Below are 18,492 nucleotides of genomic sequence, written 5' to 3'. Positions count from 1 at the left end.
ATAACAAAAAATACAGGGATTCTGTATCTTTACTTTTACTATCTTTTCCCATAAAGACCCAAAAATCACTTTAAAAAAATAAATTCAGGTTTAATTTCAACCTTGACCTAACATCCTTCTCAGAATTAGACACTGGCTTTCACACAATAAAACCACAGTAAAGGAAGAATTACGTAGAATGCACAATGACAACCTACAAAATAGAATTTTTTTCAGATAACAAAGTATTTGGGATTAAACTGTGACTCCTAATGGAAAAAAATAAAAGCAACTTTATTATGTTCAGCAAAGCTGGAAAAAACATAAAATACCAGGAACTATTATTTATAGCCACACTCTAAAAGAAGCTAAACTTGGATAACACGGAGTCTAAACTATCTACTGAAAGAAATGAACCAGTTCAATTAATATTCTCTTTCTTTGAGCAACACATTCCTTCTCATGGCATCTGTTCTTGACTCACAGAATGGTACTCAGCATGAACAATTTTCTATAAACTTTCACAGAAGTGTTACTATCAACTTTATTCATTTTCTGACAAAATGAAGACAAGTTTGTTTCTATTATTTTGTTTGGATTCACTGTTCTGCAATTTGCCCCTCACGAGCTTACTTAGCAAGTTCCATCCATCGGAGGATGTCAGGAGGGAGGCAGGTCATGCCCCGACTTCGCTTGCTGAGCGGCTCTGCAGGGGCTAGGTGAAGCAGTGCCTCCTCAAGAAGGCGGATACCCCCAGGCTGCTGTAGACTGGCTAGGCAGCTAGCACGGACAGCGGCTGGGTCCAGGCTCAGGAAGTCTGCATGCTGGCAACTGATTTCCTGTGAAACCATAAACACATGTAGCTGTTTAGCCTGTGGTACTTGGACCATATCTTCACAAGTGATTAATTCACTTTACTGAACATAAAAGAAAGTTTTGACGTAAGTAGTGATATCACCAAAAGCTTCTCTGTGTAATTCTATTAACAGATTTTCCTTCTTTGTTCCATTCACTAAAAAGAGGAAATGACCTTTTGTTTTTACATCTAGGGCTTCATTTAAAGCTAGAAAAACACTGGCAAAATATGAAGACTAAAAAAATATGTGTGTGTATATACATATCCATATATATACAATTTTCAACCCCCAAACACATATCCAACAATTGCAATTGCCAGGAATACTTAGCCTGCCTTGTTAAGAAGAACAGCTAAAAGACAAAGATTTCATATCCAATCACAAAAAGTGGGTGATTCATTTGTGTATTATTTTTTCATTCTGGGGCTACAGAGGATTTCAGGAATTATCATAGTGAGCTTTACTTTTAACTCTCAATGTAAGAGTCCTATAACCATCAAAACAAAGAAATATAAACTTAAAATCTATATACAGAATAACATGTTACCACGTGTCAGCATTTTCATTAGAACAGCCTGTATGTTACAAGTAACAATAAGTGTTGGCAAGGATGTTGGGGAAAAGGTACATTCATACATTGTTGGTGGGGCTACAAATTGGTGCAACCATCCTGGATACCAGTACAAAGATTCCTCAGAAAACTTGGAATGGAACCACAGTTTGACCCACTTATCCCACTCCTTGGTATACACCCAAAGGACTTAAAATCAACATACTGTAGTGACACAGCCACATCAATGTTCATAGGAGCTCAATTCACAATAGCTTTAACTATGGAACCAACCTAGGTGCCCTTCAACAGATGAATGGATCAATAAAATGTGATGGAATATTACTCATCTATAAAAAATGATGACTTTATGACTCTTGCAGGTAAGTAAATGAATCTGGAGACTATCATACTAAGTGACAAAAGCCAATCCCAAAAAAACCAAATGTTCTTTCTGATGTGTGGATGCTAACACACAACAGGATGGGGGAGGGAAGAATAGAAGTTCAATGGATTAGACAAAGGGGAATGAAAGGAGGAAAATAGAAAAGACAGTAGAATAAATTAAACATAACTTTCCTTATATTCATGTATGAATATACCACCAGTGAAACTCCACATTATGTACAACTAAGAGTGGGATCCTAATGTACTCCATGTATGTAAAATGTCAAAATACCACCTGTCATGTATATCTAAAAAGAATAAAATAAAAAAAAGAACAGCTTATATGTAGGCACCTGGGTCTCATGCACATGACACCTGTGCACATACCTTGAAAATATGGCCCTTGTACACTTGCACTGGCCCAACCCACTCCCCTAACAGCCGTACCACACATATTAGCCACCGTATGGTCACAAGCTGAATCCTGGAAAAATGTAAATCCTCCTAAGTAATTAAATAAACAAAAATGAGCTAGTGGTGTAAGAAAGAAAATCCAAATAAAATTCCTATCTTAATTAATAACAGCAAAAGTTTTTTCTTTGCTGATGTATCAGATTTTGTGACAACACCATTCTAATTTGGAAAGCAAAGCTTAGATATAAAAGGGAAGCTTAGATATAAAAGCATCTTAATTCTCCTCATTCCATAATTACTTATCTTCTAGTTTCCAAAAGTATAGTAAGAACAATGCTATCGATGATTGCATAAACCTTATGACATAAGTCTGGGCAAATGTGCTTAATGAATATATCACTATTATTGGGTTATCATTCCTGAATATGTAAATGCATGCATAATTTAAATGAGTTACTTTAAGTTTATTTTCAAGAAGATTAACTATTTGTTCAGCTCTACAGTGTCATTTTGGTTAATAAATAATAAGTTGCTAAGCAAAAGATAAATTGTAGAAACGTAAACTTTTAGTTTAGTCATTTGCTAGAACAAAAGCCTTTGTAAATACGGAGCATGACCTGGGAAGAGAAAATAAACTACATTCTCAGATATAAGTCCCTGAAAAGGAGGTCATGATAGCAAACACTGCAAACTGTAGGCTCTGATGTGTAAGCATGAAGCTTGTTCCATGTCTGATGGCAACCAGCAAGCTCTATAAGCTATTTACTCATTTATGCCTAATAACTTTCCTCAAGAGCTATGAAAAAGCCAGGTTTTTAGTAAATCTCAGGTCAAAACTAGAAATTATTACTTAAAAAATCACTTCGGAATACAATGTAAAGGGAAGGCTGGGGCTGGGGCTCAGAGATAGAGCACTTGCCTGGCATGCATGAGGCACAGGCTTCGATCTTCAGCACCACATGAATCTTAAAAAAACTTTCCAATCAAGAATCTTCTATCCAGAAAAATTAAGCTTTAGATTTGATGATGAAGTAAAAATCTTCCATGATAAACAAAAGTTAAAAGAATTTACAACTCGAAAGCCTATACTACAGAACATCTAGGCAAAATATTCCATGAAGAAGAAATGAAAAACAACACTGAAAATCAGCAAAGGGAGGTATTGCACTAAAGGAAAAACTAATCAAAGGAAAAACCAAATCAAGTTAAATAACAAAAATAAACAAAAATGACTGGGAATACAAATCATGTCTCAATAATAACCCCAATGTTAATGGCCTAAACTTACCAATCAAAACACATAGACTGGCAGATGGATTAAAAAAAAAAGACCCAACAATATGCTGCCTTCAAGAGACTGATCTCATAAGAAAAGACATCCACAGACTGAAGGTGAAACGTTGGGAAAAATCTTACCACTCACATGGACTGCGGAAACAAACAGGGGTTTCCATCCTAATATCAAATAGACTTCAAGCCAAAGTTAATCAAAAGGGATAAAGAGGATATTTCATACTGCTTATTTATCAACAAGAAATAACAATAAATTTATAAGCACCAAACCATGGCACATCTATGTTCATCAAAAAAACTCTTCTCAAGATCAAGAGTCAAATAGACCACAACACAATAATTCTGAGTGACTTTAACACACCTCTTTCACCATTGGATAGATCTTTCAAACAAAAGCTGAACAAAGAAACTATAGAACTCAATAATACAATCAATAATTTAGACTTAACTGACACATATAGAATATTTCATCCTTCAATGAGAGAATACACTTTTTTCTCAGCAGCACATGGATCCTTCTCTAAAACACACTATATATTATGCCACAAAGCAACTTTTAGCAAATATAAAAAAGTAGAGATACTAACCTGCATTCTATCAGATCACAATGGAATAATATTAGAAATCAATGATAAAATAAAAAATAAAATCCACTCCAACACCTTAAGGCTAAATAATATGCTACTGAATGAACAATGGGTTGCAAAAGACATCAGGGAGGAGATTAAAAAATTCTTAGAGGTGAATGAGAACACAGATACAACATATAGAAATCTCTGGGACACTATGAAAGCAGTTCTAAGAGGAAAGTTCATTGCATGGAGTTCATTCCTTAAAAGAAGAAAAAGTCAACAAATAAATGACCCAATATTACATCCCAAAGCTCTAGAAAAAGAAGAACAAATCAACACCAAAAGCAGTAGACGACAGGAAATAATTAAAACCAGAACTGAAAGCAATGAAATTGAAACAAAAAACAAAATTTGAAAAAATGGACAAAACAAAAAATTGGTTCTTTGAAAAAATAAATAAAATTGACAGACTCTTAGCCATGGTAATGAAGAGAAGGAGAGAGAGAACTCAAATTACTAACATATGTGATAAAAAAGGAAATATCACAACAGACACTACAAAAAAATAGAGAAGATAATTAGAAACTATTTTGAAAACTTGTACTCCAATAAAATAGAAAATATTGAAGGCACCGACAAATTTCTGGAGTCCTATGATTTGCCCAAATTGAATCAGAATGATATACATAATTTAAACATATCAATTTCAAGTGATGAAATAGAAGATGCCATCAAAAGTCTATCAACTGGGGCTGGGATTGGGTCTCAGAGGTAGAGCAATTGTTTAGCATGTGCAAGGCCCTGGGTTCCATCCTCAGCACCACATAAAAATAAATAAACAAAATTGTGTCCAACTACTTCTAAAAAAAAAAGGAACCAAGAAAAGCCCAGGACTGGACGGGTACACAGCTGAGTTCTACAAGACCTTGAAAGAAGAACTGATACCAATACTCTTCAATTTATTTCAGGAAATAGAAAAAGAGGGAGCACTTCCAAACTCATTCTATGAGGTCAATATCACCCTGATTCCAAAACCAGGCAAAGACAAATAAATCAAAGAAAGAAAACTTCAGACCAATATCTCTAATGAACATAGATGCAAAAATTCTCAATAAAATTCTGGCAAATCGAATACAAAAACATATCAAAAAGATAGTTCACCACGATCAAGTGGGATTCATCCCAGGGATGCAAGGTTGGCTCAACATACAGAAATCAATAAATGTAATTCAACACATCAATAGACTTAAAGATAAGAACCATATGATCATCTCAATAGACACAGAAAAAGCATTCAACAAAATACAGCACCGCTTCATGTTCAAAACACTAGAAAAACTAGGGATAACAGGAACATATCTCAACATTGTAAAAGCTTTCCACGCTAAGTCCCAGGCCAACATTATTCTAAATGGAGAAAAAATGAAAGCATTCCCTCTAAAAACTGGAACAAGACAGGTATGCCCTCTGTCACCACTTCTATTTAACATAGTTCTTGAAAATCTAGCCAGAGCAATTATACAAAAGAAATTAAAGGGATACAGATGAAAAAGAAGAACTCAAATTAGAACTATTTGCCGACGATATGATTCTATACCTAGAAGACCCAAAAAAATTCCACCAGAAAACTTCTAGCAAAGTAGCAGGATACAAAATCAACATCCATAAATCAAAGGCATTTCTCTGAGAGGGAAACTACCCCATTTACAATGGTCTTAAAAAAAATAAAATACTTGGGAATCAACCTAACAAAAGAGGTGAAAGACCTCTACAATGAAAACTACAAAGTGCTAAAGAAAGAAATTAGACTTTAGAAGATGGAAAGATCTACCTTGCTCTTGGATAGGCAAAATTAATATTGTCAAAATGACCATACTACCAAAGGCATTATACAGATTTAATGCAATTCCGATCAAAATCCCAATGGCATTCCTCATAGAAATGAAAAAGCAATCATGAAATTCATCTGGAAAAATAAGAGACCCAGAATAGCTAAAACAATCCTTAGCAGGAAGAATGAAGCAGGTGGCATCACTATACCAGGCCTTAAACTACACTACAGAGCAGTATTAACAAAAACAGCATGGTATTGGCACCAAAATAGACTAGTAGACCAATGGTTCAGAATAGAGAACACAGAGACTAACTCACATAATTACAGTTTCTTATATTAGACAAAGGCACCAAAAACAAACATTTGAGAAAAGACACCCTCTTCAACAAATGGTGCTGGGAAAACTGGAAATACATATGCAGCAAAATGAAACTAAACACCTATCACTCACCATGCACAAAACTCAACTCAAAGTGGGTCAAGGACCTAGGAATTAAAACCAGAGACCTTGTGTCTAACTGAAGAAAAAGGAGGCCCAAATCTCCATCATATCAGATTAGGCCCCTACTTCCTTAATAAGACTCCTATAGCACAAGAATTAAAATCAAGAATTAATAAATGGGATGCATTCAAATTAAACTTGTTCTCAGCAAAAGAAATGACCAGTGAGGTGAATAGAGAGCCTACATCTTGGGAGCAAATTTTTACCACTTGCACATCAGATACAGCATTTATCTCTAGGTTATATAAAGAACTCAAAGAGCTAAACACCAAAAACACAAATAATTCAATCAATGAATGGGCCAAGGAATTGAACAGACACTTCTCAGAAGGTGATATACAATCAATCAACAAATATATGCAAAAATGTTCAACATCTCCAGCAATTAGAGAAATACAAATCAAAACTACTCTAAGATTTCATCTCACTCCAGTCAAAATGGAGCTAGGAAGAACACAAACAAGGGCTGGGATTGTGGCTCAGAGGTACAGTGCTCACCTAGCATGTGTGAGGCACTGTGTTCTATTCTCAGCACCACATAAAATAAAGATATTGTGTCCACCTAAAAGTAAAAAATAAATATTAAAAAAAAAGAACACAAACAACAATAAGTGTTGGAGAGGATGTGGGGAAAAAAGGCTCACTCATACATTGCTAGTTGGACTGCAAAACAGTCCAGCCAATATGGAAAGCAGTATGGAGATTCCTTGGAAATCTGGGAATGGAACCACCCTTAGACCCAGCTATCCCACTCCTCGGTCTATACCCAAAGGATTTAAAAACAGCTTACTACAGGGACACAGCCACATCAGTGTTTATTGCAGCATAATTCACAATACCTAAATTGTAGAACCAACCTCGATGCCCCTCAGCAAATGAATGGTTAAAGAAAATGTGGTATATATGCACAATGGAATATCACTCAGCAATAAAAGAGAATAAAATCATGGCATTTGCAGGTAAATGGATGGAGTTGGAGAAGATAATGCTAAGATATTTTCTCTGATAATGAGACTGATTGATAGTGGGGTTGGAAAGGGGAGCATGGGAATATTAGACAAACTCTTGATAGGGCAAAGGAGAGGGAATGGAAAGAAGAAGGCAAGGAATGTAAAAAAGATAGTGGGATGAGATGGACATCATTACCCTAAGTTCCTATAAGAAGAGATATGAATGGGGTGAATATATTTTGCATACAACCAGAGATATGAAAATTGTGCTCTATATGTGTAATATGATTGTAATGCATTCTGCTCTCATATATAACAAATAGAATAAAGAATTTAAAAGGGGGGGGGGTAGGGTGGTAGCTCAGTGGTAGAGCGCTTGCCTCAAATGTGTGAGGCACTGGGTTAGATCCTCAGCACCATGTAAAAATAAATAGATATTGTGTCCATCTACAACTAAAAAAGTATTTAATTTTTTTTTTTTAAAAAAGAATACAATGTAAAGAAAAACTTATTTTAAAATACTGTCTAGGGCTGGGGTTGTAGCTCAGTGGTAGAGTGCTTGCCTTGCACATGTAAGGCCCTGGGTTCGATCACTAGCACTACATAAAAATAAACAAATAAAAATAAAAGATACAACAAAAAAATAAATGAATGAATGAATAAATAAATAAATAAATAAAATACTGGCTAACTCCTTATGATTACTGAAACATTTTTATTATCTACAGGGTGGATAAGAGAAAAACAATGAAGGAACTCTATCTGTAAACTGTAAGCCAAGAGAAATAGAGCTAATTATAAAAAGAAGCTATTTTATACTTTCATGCTATATCAAAAAAGAATAAAACAGAAAAACTGAGTACTTCAATTCAGAGAATTATAACTCAGTTTATTTTATAAACTAATACTACTGATGAACAATATACTTTTTAAAAAATTTAATTATTTCAGGGAGGTCATGAGATAAATAAATACTAAAATGAATCAGAAATTTTCTATAAGGGAAGATATAATGATCCATTTTTGGGATGGCACACAAAACATTTACTATGTGAGAAGATAATCCCTTCTTTTGTTGTTTTTGTTTTGTTTTGGGATCAAATAATTTTATTGAGGGGGTTTGAGGGTAAGGAGTACTGAAGAGCTGAAATGAATAATTGGATCTGACATCCTCTGCAGGGCCAGACCTTGCTGCTGCCGAAAGAAAGAAGATAATCTTTTGCTAAGAATATTTGAGTAGTAACTGAAAACACACCTACGTTAAGTTCTCTGCCCAAACCAGTTACCTTAGAAAGCACTTCTCCAACCACTGCCTGCAGGTAAATATGGGCATATACACCTACCCTAGTCAAGGAGCTATTAACACTTCTGTATGACTTAAGTGCTAGGATGCAATTTTACTTCTGCATTCCTTAAGTGCTACCTAACACTTCTGTTCTATATTATTCTGTAGACTGCCTGTTGGCAATCAAGAAAGCAGATTCTTTGAAGGCAGGAATTTTGCCTCTTCATTACCAGGCATGTGCTCAATCAATATCTCAGGAGACAGGAGAGAATTTGGTGAAATGCTACATAAAGAAAAAGAAGTAAACAAAATGCAGGTTTAAAGGGATTGGCTGACTACAAAAAAAAAAAACACACTTTTATGTAAGTTTGATTTCAGATTATCCTGTCATGTAAGATAGTGGTTTTTTTTTTTTTTGAGGGGAAAAAAGGCAATAGATTACATGTGACCATTTGAGGTGACCTAAATGATACTTCTACTCTGTTAAATACCTTGTTTCTATCAAGAGTTTCACCTTGAGAAACAAAATGATGATAACATTAGCCATACAATGAATGTCAAGGCAGACAATGTGTGTTTTATAAAGAACTTGTGCAGACACTTACCTGGATGCAAGAGACAAAAGGTGGAAAGGAAAAAAAAGTGGTATTAAGAAAACGGTTGAAGTCTTGAAGCAAGTTTTGAGTGATGTTGTTTTTTTCAGACATCGTCTTAAATTTATCCATCTCTTTCAGAATCCCAGAAAACAAGCTACTAAAGAGCTGTTTTGCAATTATTGGGTCTCTCTAGAAAAAATTCAAATTTGAGGACAAATTAGGGTCTGAAGTATAAAAGCTATGATTCACCAGAGCTTTACATGAAAATTAAACTGCTGCAAACACATCCCCTTATATACCTAACTTCTTTGGAAAGTTTAAGCTGGTATCATATTAAAGCGTTCCTTTATATAATCAAATATATCTGATTATATATGCTATGAGCCCATGTACCTTTGACTTAAAGAGATTAATTTTTTTTTACTTTTATCTTAAAAATATTTTTAGTTATACAGGGACACAATATCTTATTTTGTTTATTCATTTATATGTGGTGCTGAGGATTGAACCCAGTGCCTCACATTTGTGAGGCAAGCACTCAGCCACTGAGCTACAATTCCAGCCCTAAAGAGATTAATTTAAAGGCCAACTTCATCAACATGAATGACACAGGCATCTGAGTTGACTTTGGAACCCCAATTACTCATCATTAAACTGGGGCTGATGAACAAGCCTCAAGGAGTTGAGGTGAAGACTCATCAAGACAACACATATGGACCGGGCACACCAAAGAGCAGGTGTCAACCTCACTACAGAGGCAGTGCTATGAGACACCAGGGAACTAGGAACTGAGAAATAGTGGACCTTAGAAAAACAGGGGTCTCTCCCTTGCCCCACATCCACAAAGATCAATGGCTTTATCACACTATTCAATCTTCACTAACTTATCTACATCTGTATATCACAATGTCGTAAGATTATTGGGAGAATTTAACGTGAGGCTGAAGGCACTTTATGATAACAAAGGGCTGAACTATAGTGAGTTATGTGAATCTGTACACAGGATCAAACACACACCTGTAAAAGTGAAAGTGCAGGGGAAATGACATGAACAAGGCCTATAGTCTGTTAACACTGCTGTATCAGTATCAATATCTAAGTACTAATATTATAGTACAATCACATAAGATGTCTCCACTAGGGGAAGGTGTGGGAAAGGTACGTGAATGATACACCATTTTTACAAATTCCTGTCAATCCATAATTATTTAGATGAAATAAAAAGCTCATAGGCTAAACACATGTAATCTATGATTATAATCAATATTAGAATTGGAAAATTTAAGTACAATAAAAAATAAGACATTAGGGCTGGGATTGTGGCTTAGTGGCAAAGCATTTGCCTCGCACGTATGAGTCACTGGATTCGGTGGTCAGTACTACACAAAAAATAAATAGATAAATAAATAGAATAAAGGTATTATGTCCATGTACAACCAAAATAATATTTTAAAAAAAGTAATGCATTATATTTAGGTGCCCAGCATAATGTTTTTACACACACACACACACACACACACACAAACAAACACAACAAAACAAAACACTCTTTGATTTTTAAAATTATTATTTCAGTAAAAGTCAAGGAAATCATGCCTTTGGGGGATAAGAATTCAGTTAGGAAGTATCATCCCCTCACAAAGCTTTACTTTGTTTCTTAATAACTTAGAAAATGATTTACAGTCCTCTGTTATTAATTTATCAGAGAAAACCAATCCCACTGATAAACTTACTTCCCTAGTCCCCCTAAAAATGCATTTGGGATAAGCAATGATTTCACTGGCTTAGCATTTTAAAGATTACAATGATCATTTCATTCTACAATTATTGGATAAGAAAAGCATCTTTTTCTTCCTTTTCTTGTTAAAAAAAAAAAAACAAGAATCAAACCTAGGGCCTCAGGTGTGCTAGGCCACCACTGAGTCACATCTCTAACCCATAAAAACAGATTTTATTCTGAATTTACAGATGGAGATCCTGTGGCTCAGAGCATTAACTGACCTGAACGGGCATGCATGTTCAGTTTAGAGCCCCATTCTTGATAACCCTAAGTCAGAGTCTTCTCATGGGAAAAGAAGTCCTAAAACTAAGAAATGGCAGAGATGGGACTTGGAACAGTTTTTAAACCAAGTACACCATTAAGGACCATTCACTTATGACATTGTTGCCTGAACACACATACAGCACACTCCTGGACCCACAGCTTTTAACCTATCAACAGAAAACACTGTGATCAGGGCAGACCTGGGCCACAGCCTGCAATGGGGTGATCAGGCTGCTGTGCTGAATCTGGATGTCAGGAAGGTCTCCATGGCGGTAACTTCTGTACAGAACAACCCTGGCATCCTGCTTCATTTTTAACTCACTCTTGATCTCCTATAATCACCAGAAACAAAGAAGGAACATTAGAATTCTACTTAAGAAAATCAAATGAAATTGCCAGGATCCATCTTTAACATAAAGATAAAAGGACAACCATTTTTATTCACACTGGTTTAGTCATTATACCTTACCTGTTTAATGATAAATCCACAATAAAATTACTATGGCAGATAAGCAGTGAAAAGGTTATTTAAATATTCATTATGAAGTAATCTGAATATTAATAAATCAATTTCAAACTTTTAAGAAATATAACTGTGGTTCCTTTTAATTCCTCTAAGAGTAAGCCTTGGCTCCAAGGCCCAGAGTGATGTGATGCCGCCACCCTGCTAAGAATACATCTTCAGCTTTTCCTTCAACATTGGGGAACAATCTTATTAGTAATATCTCTCCAGAGAGGCTTTCTACCACCTCTTAACCCAGGACTTTCCCAGATGTGCTCAATTACTTGGTTTATTTCTGACATTACACATTATAATTTCAACTTATTTTTCTGTCTATCGTGCACTGGACTGACTCCGCAAGGGCTTATATTCTGCTCACTTCTACAACACAGTGCCTGGTACTGAGTAAAATGCTCCAGGCTTATTTGTCCAATGAATACATGACCACAAACGCCCAGCCTTCAGATGTCGAATTATTTCAATGCCACCCAATTACTGGGCAAATAGCTTCACACTTGAATGTCCATGTCAGAAGAAATGCATGACCACACACAGTAAGTAACTACACCGATCAATTATTACAAACTCTTCTTTGTATCAGGCCAAAATGTTACCTGCAACATCTACCCAATAATCCTGGTTTCTCTTCCTTCTACTGACCACACATTACTATTTCCTTCAGGCAGGCCTTGTTAGGTTTCAAGTTTAATCAGGAGCCCCGATTTCTCTGAGGAAGTAACGGAGCAAGAGAGGGTCCTAAGTACACTCTGAATTTAGACCCTACTCCTCAAAAGAATGGTTGTATTTAGAGTCAAGAAGATGAAAAGTACATTTTCTCCTCACAAAAGAGTCAGAGGAACCATTCAACTGCTTCATACATTTAGAAATAGTTGAAGGTTTACAATGAATTGGAATAATGAAAGGGATTTTAATTCACTATCTACACTTTCTTGGAAATTTTGTCGTATTTACTGACTTAAGCAAAACTAAAGCTATAGTTAAACAAATTCTTTTCATTATTTATTTTCTTTTGTGGTTCTAGAGATTTAACCAGGGATGTTAAACCCTCAATTTTAATGTTTATTTTGACAGTCTCTCACTTAGTTCCTTAAGCTAGTCTCCAACTTGTGATTTTCTTGCCTTAGCCTCCCACATCACTTGGGATTGATGACAGGCATATGCCACTGCACTCTGCCATTATTTACACATTTTGAGAAACGTGTAAAATTAATTCAGGCCATACCTGTGTCTCTGATCACACCTTCATCAGAGGTGTCTGGATGTTCTGGTAACCCAGCTTATGGGTCCTTAGGGCTGCCATCCCCTCCCTGTCCCATGGCCTCAGTCTAACCCCAGTTGTGGGCCTCAACCCAAGATGGGCCCTCTGGCCTTGTGGCGGAGAGCTGGGTTAATCCTTTCCCAGAGCAGCTGATGCTGTAGGATATAAAACCAAGGAATAAACGGTGGTCATGTTTCCACCTGTGGGAAAAACTGAACTATAGAGAGGCAAGTGTGAAGCTAAGCTGAAAGAGGAATAAGCAGAAAGAGGAAAAGCCAGATCCTAGCAGTATGTGAACCAAGCAGAGCACAGACTCAGGAGAAGGAAGATTCTCATCAGACATCATGAGCACCCTTCACAACTGAGATACCAGAGGAGCTCTGGTTCACATGTAACCTTAACACACACAGCGCTGTTTACGCAATTTTGGTTTGCAAATCAACACTGGAACCAATATCTGACAGAGCATTATTTCCTTGTACACATTCTTTGATAGAAAACAGGCATTTCTGACCAATCATTTATGAAAAAGATACAAACCTTCTCTCGTTTTTGTTCATCAAGGCCTTTTTTGGCATACATCAAACTGAGTTTTTCTTGGTCCTTTAAAAATCGTCTGCGTAATCTTAGTATTTCTGCTCGGCTGTCTGTGCCTGAAGGACAGAGTGGGGTTGGTTACTGACAGTCAATTCAATATGTGCATTTGGCCTCAACTCCTTCCCAAGAGCTCCTAAAGTAAAAGTGTGTGCTTTTCCACTTTAATATTTTTACTTGGTATTTTCTTAAAGATATAAACTTAGAAAGAATAGCAAGAGGAGACACAAGATTATTGTGTCTCAGCAATTCTGGAAGCTAAAGAACAAGAAAGTGAATCTGTGATAGTAGAAGCAAATGTGATTCCATTTTGTTTTATGACTTCATCCTGTAAAACAACCATACCAAGTAGAAGGGTCATGACTGAGGTAAGATGTTCTTTTCCTTTTTACTATAGAAACCTTTAAGAACACAGAACTACCTAACGGGGCAGTTTCTGTAACTGGGGTGACTGGGCTAACTGTGACTGGTTAGGCTTCCCGCCACTTGACTGCAATCTCCTGCTTCTGTAACCTGGCTTGCTTGAATTGGCTAAGCCCCCGAACATCCCTTTTGCGGTTTTCAGGCTCATAAGAGTGCCCTTGCAATTGTTTGTGGCTGATCAGCGTAACAGCTTTATGTTCTGGTCAGCTGCCACCAGTGTGCTTCAATAAAGGTTTGATTCGATCACATGTGAGTGGTCTGGAAGTCAGTTTATGAAACCCCAAGGCGAAGCTTTAACTATAACAGATCCTGGAGAGAATCTCAAAGGCTCAGGATATGGCTGGACTGGAGAAGGGGCAAAAGTGAAGCTGCAATAGGAGGTACGAAATGAGAGCAGAGTCCCCACATGCATGGCTACAAGGTGGGAAAGGCCAGCCCAGCATCTGCAGTGTCCAGGAGGACTTCTGAAACCGGTAGTGGCCCTGACATGCTAACAGGAGGCCTGTAGCTTACAGGCAGCAAAGTGGGAAGTTTGCCTCTGCGGACATCAGCCAGGACAGAAGAGCTGATACATCAGGGGTCTGTGTCATGGTCCACTTCTACCCCATCTTGCACCCACTCAGCCCCAATATGAATTATTCCAAACACCTTTTAAGTGCCCCACCTGGAAACACAAGCCAAAAATAAAAAATCATCAGACATTTGAGGAAAGCTTCAAATATGAAAGACAGAAACCCAAATAAATGATAGTGAAAGAACCAACTGTTAAAGTAGACCATGCAGGGGAAAAAAATTCAAACAATTCCCATTTATCAAAAAGATAAAAGTAGGTGCTACAGTTTTGAATCAAGGACTAAAGAAATATTCAGAGATCAAAAACAGCTCATGGAAATTAAAAATATGATAGCTCAAAAGGAAGGGTTAGAAGATGAAGTTGAAGATATTCTCTATAAAAAAGACAACAGGGAAAAAAAAAAGTAGGAAGATTTAGAAGGATAATCCAGAGGTCTGATATCTGATCAGTAGGACTCCAAAGAGAAAACAGAGACAAACTGAGGTGAAGAAGTCATCAACAAAAATCAAGATGATATTCTCGAACTAGAAATAGAAGATTATGGTCAAAAGGACCCACTTTATGGCCAGAGGAATAGATTAAAGCAGACTTGCATCAAAAGACACTTTTTTGAGTTTTCAGAAAACTGTTTGAAAAGAGATCTGAGGATCTGAGATCCACTGAGAAAAGACACAAGTTCTTACAAAAGATCAATAAGGAGAATGCCATGTCTCTACTAGTACCTGGTAGTTCCCTACCAGGACGTCTACAACTCAACAAGACCCCAGGTGTGCATGCTCTGGAAGGCAATATGGTGGCAACAAGATCTTAAAAAGAACTTCCAGCTTAGGACCCTTTTCTCAGAACACTACTGAGGAACTACTCCACCCAAAAAGAAGGAATAACCAACTAAGTTGGAAAACTCAGGTCCAGGGAAGTGAAGGAATCTTCAGGATGAGGAGGGGTCTTTAGGTGATGGTTGAGCAGAGGCCCTGGGGCACGCAGGCAGGTAGGGGGAGCCCAAGGATCCAGGAGAGTTTCTTTAAGAAGATGGCTAACTAAGCCTGGCATGGTGGCACATGTCATCTGTCATTCCAAAGACTTGGGAAATAGACGCAGGAGGATTGTGAGTTTGAGGCCAGCCTCAACAACTCATCAGAGAGACCCTATCTCAAAATAAAAAATAAAAAGAGCTGGGGAAGTAACTCAGTGGTAAAGCCCCCCTGGGTTCAGTCTTCAGTACCACTCACACAGATACATGCACACAAAAATTAAAAAGATGGGATCTCTACCTGTTGGGACACAGTAAAAGACAACTACAGAACTCAGGGAAATCTGGTGATAAATATGTAGAAAACTAAACACATAAACCAAAATAATTACTACTTAGGAAAAAATATACAAGAAAGAAAAAATCATAGTGTTACTTGTGGCCCAATCACAAATGATACTACATAGTCAAAGTAAGAGGAAAACACTGAATACTGATGAAATGAGGACTATGACACAACTGAGCAGGAGGATAGAACATTGGTGGACATGACTGAGTCCTTGTGATAAGCAGGGTGAGGGAGAAGGGCCAATCCTCAGGTGTTTATCATATAAAACCAGATGAGAACGACTAATACTGAAAGAAAAAGCTTGAAGATACGGAAGAACAAAACTCAGGTAAGTGGGTTATAAATGGCTGCCTCTGACAAGACAATATGCAGAGTTGCTGTTTCTTCTAACAAGCTTTTGAGAAGTGTCTGACTCTTCAAATGATATGCACATATAACTCTGATACAAACAAATAAAGGAATTTACTCATGCTCCTAATCTTCTATAAATCTAAACGTATATATTGCATAACCCCTGAGTTTTGTCTTGGGATCTTTTTGCTGCACATTTTCTCCCTCTGGACTTCCACTCTGCCGGAGAGCTGCAAGTTTCATAAAGAGCTAAACTCCCCTCTGCCCCACCCTCTTGGCCTTGGTTCTACAAGCCTGCCCAACTTTCCACTGTCCCCCTCAGCATTCCACTGTGCTGTTGGGGGCCACTCCACCCACCTTCAAGCCAAGACCCTGGATCATGATACCTCTGCCTTGCCTCTAGGTTCTCCTCATTCCACTTGCTGTCCCCAAAAATCTCTCTCAGAAAGGGTCAGAATTTTCTTGCTGCCTCTGCTTAATTCATCTTGTGGCTGCTTCCCAAAGTTCACTCCGTCTCCCATAAGCCTGTCTCCTTCTTCGCCTCCTTCACCATGACTCAGGTCCTAGAGCACCCATTTCCTGAACTAGGGAGGGCCCTTGTGTCCTTGGCATGGAGTCCGCTCTCTGTAAACATTCACTCAACTGCTCTAATTCCCTCCCTCCTGCCAAACACACTGCATGCTTCTCCATCTTTCTCCTTTTCATCTTCTGCCTTCCTGCATCCCAGGCTCTCAGGCTCCTCCTTCACCCAGTATTTCTGAACATTCCCTACCTGGATTTAAATTCTTTCACTTTTGAGATGTGGATTATTAATTCTACCTCATTTGATGATCACCAATGTATTGTTGAACCCATCCTAATGTTCTAGAAAGTCACTAAATGAAAGGATGTTATTCCCAACTTTAAAAAGAGTTTTTCTGGAACATCTAAAAAACAATGTTTTTAACATGGTAAGTGCACAGACAACATTTACTGAATTGAATTTTAAAGTGCTTAGTTACAGACTACAAGGAAAAGGGGATACACTCAGAAATTCTGCAGTAATTTACAAGGTAAACTATTTTAAACATGCTTCAGCAAGCTTACTTACCATCTTTCACTTTGTTATCCACCTCATCCCCAGGAAGGCTCAGCCTTTTTCCCCCAAAATCAGGTCCCACTGACTTCCAGGGAGCTCTCTGTGACTTTTCCTTCCTCTTGTTGGCAAACAACAAGGAAGAAGACAATGAATCAGATGAAGAGGAGATCGTATAATCTGCCATTGGGTCAATACTGCTCCCAGTCAGCCAATTAAACGAGCTTCTTCCGTCTGCAAATACATATGACCAGAGCATTGAGGACTCTTGGCACCACAGCTGAGCCTGTACAGGGCAGCAAATCTGCTGGGGCACACCCAGCAGCATTCAGGCTTCTGTAGCCACCTGAGACATTGGGCAGAGGCTCGGCCAGCTCCCCAGTGTGCAACCCAGGGTAGATCAGATACTTGAGTCTCAGTGTCTACACTTATAAAATAATGTACTCCTTTGTCCACTGTGATCATGATACTTTGTATCTCCTATAAGGTGCTAGAAGTCCATTGTTCCTAAAATCAGTGTTGCAGAATTTTCATTGTGATTATTCAAATTCATCCTATTTCTAGATATAATAGAATGTGAAAACACAATTGTATAAAAGAAAAATGCTCGAGTGTTTATATAAAATTGATTTTTACTGTATAATTTATACTTTGTTTATCAAAAGAAGCAATTAAGCCATTTGAGAAAGAACAAGTTTAATAAATTATTAACACAGTAAATAAATTAGTTTAGCTCTACTTTGCTTGTAAGATAAGATGTTTTAAATTCAATGCACAAATAGTTTTCTGGAGAAAACCAAACCAAAACAAACATTTACTGAAACTGTCCCTTTAGTCAGAAATAATCCTTTTCTCCTTTCTAAAAACATTGTGGTAAAACATACATAATGTTTACCATTTCAGCCATTTTTTAAGTGTACAGTTCAAGGCACTAAGACCATTCACATCATTACATCCATTTTCCTCCGTTTTTAAAACTGACGCTCTATACCCACTATAGTGCCTCATCTCCCTCTTCCTCAGCCTCCAGCAACTACCCCTCTACTTTCTGTCTCTGAGAAGCTCTTCTGGGACCTCCATTCTTTTCTCCTTTGACTAATACATCTTTCTTG

The 18,492-nt window shown here is 37.3% G+C and overlaps 1 protein-coding gene across 1 annotated transcript in view; it reads right to left on the bottom strand.

Moving 5' to 3' along the window:
- The window catches only part of Prkdc (protein kinase, DNA-activated, catalytic subunit), a 169,529-nt gene that overhangs the window by 43,549 nt on the left and 107,488 nt on the right, over positions 1 to 18,492 (bottom strand). Inside the window, exons 59-63 of the mRNA XM_077800450.1 lie at positions 17,396 to 17,614; positions 13,585 to 13,697; positions 11,464 to 11,595; positions 9,229 to 9,408; positions 613 to 818 (exon numbers count right to left, since the gene is read on the bottom strand). Coding sequence (XP_077656576.1) covers positions 613 to 818; positions 9,229 to 9,408; positions 11,464 to 11,595; positions 13,585 to 13,697; positions 17,396 to 17,614 — 850 coding nt within the window. The remainder of the gene's footprint in view (positions 1 to 612; positions 819 to 9,228; positions 9,409 to 11,463; positions 11,596 to 13,584; positions 13,698 to 17,395; positions 17,615 to 18,492) is intronic.

This window comes from Urocitellus parryii, chromosome 7, assembly GCF_045843805.1.
Source record: "Urocitellus parryii isolate mUroPar1 chromosome 7, mUroPar1.hap1, whole genome shotgun sequence".
In the NCBI taxonomy this organism is placed as follows: Eukaryota; Metazoa; Chordata; class Mammalia; order Rodentia; family Sciuridae; genus Urocitellus; species Urocitellus parryii.
Note: the sequence above shows the minus strand (reverse complement) of the source record. Positions and strands in the feature narration are given on the sequence as shown.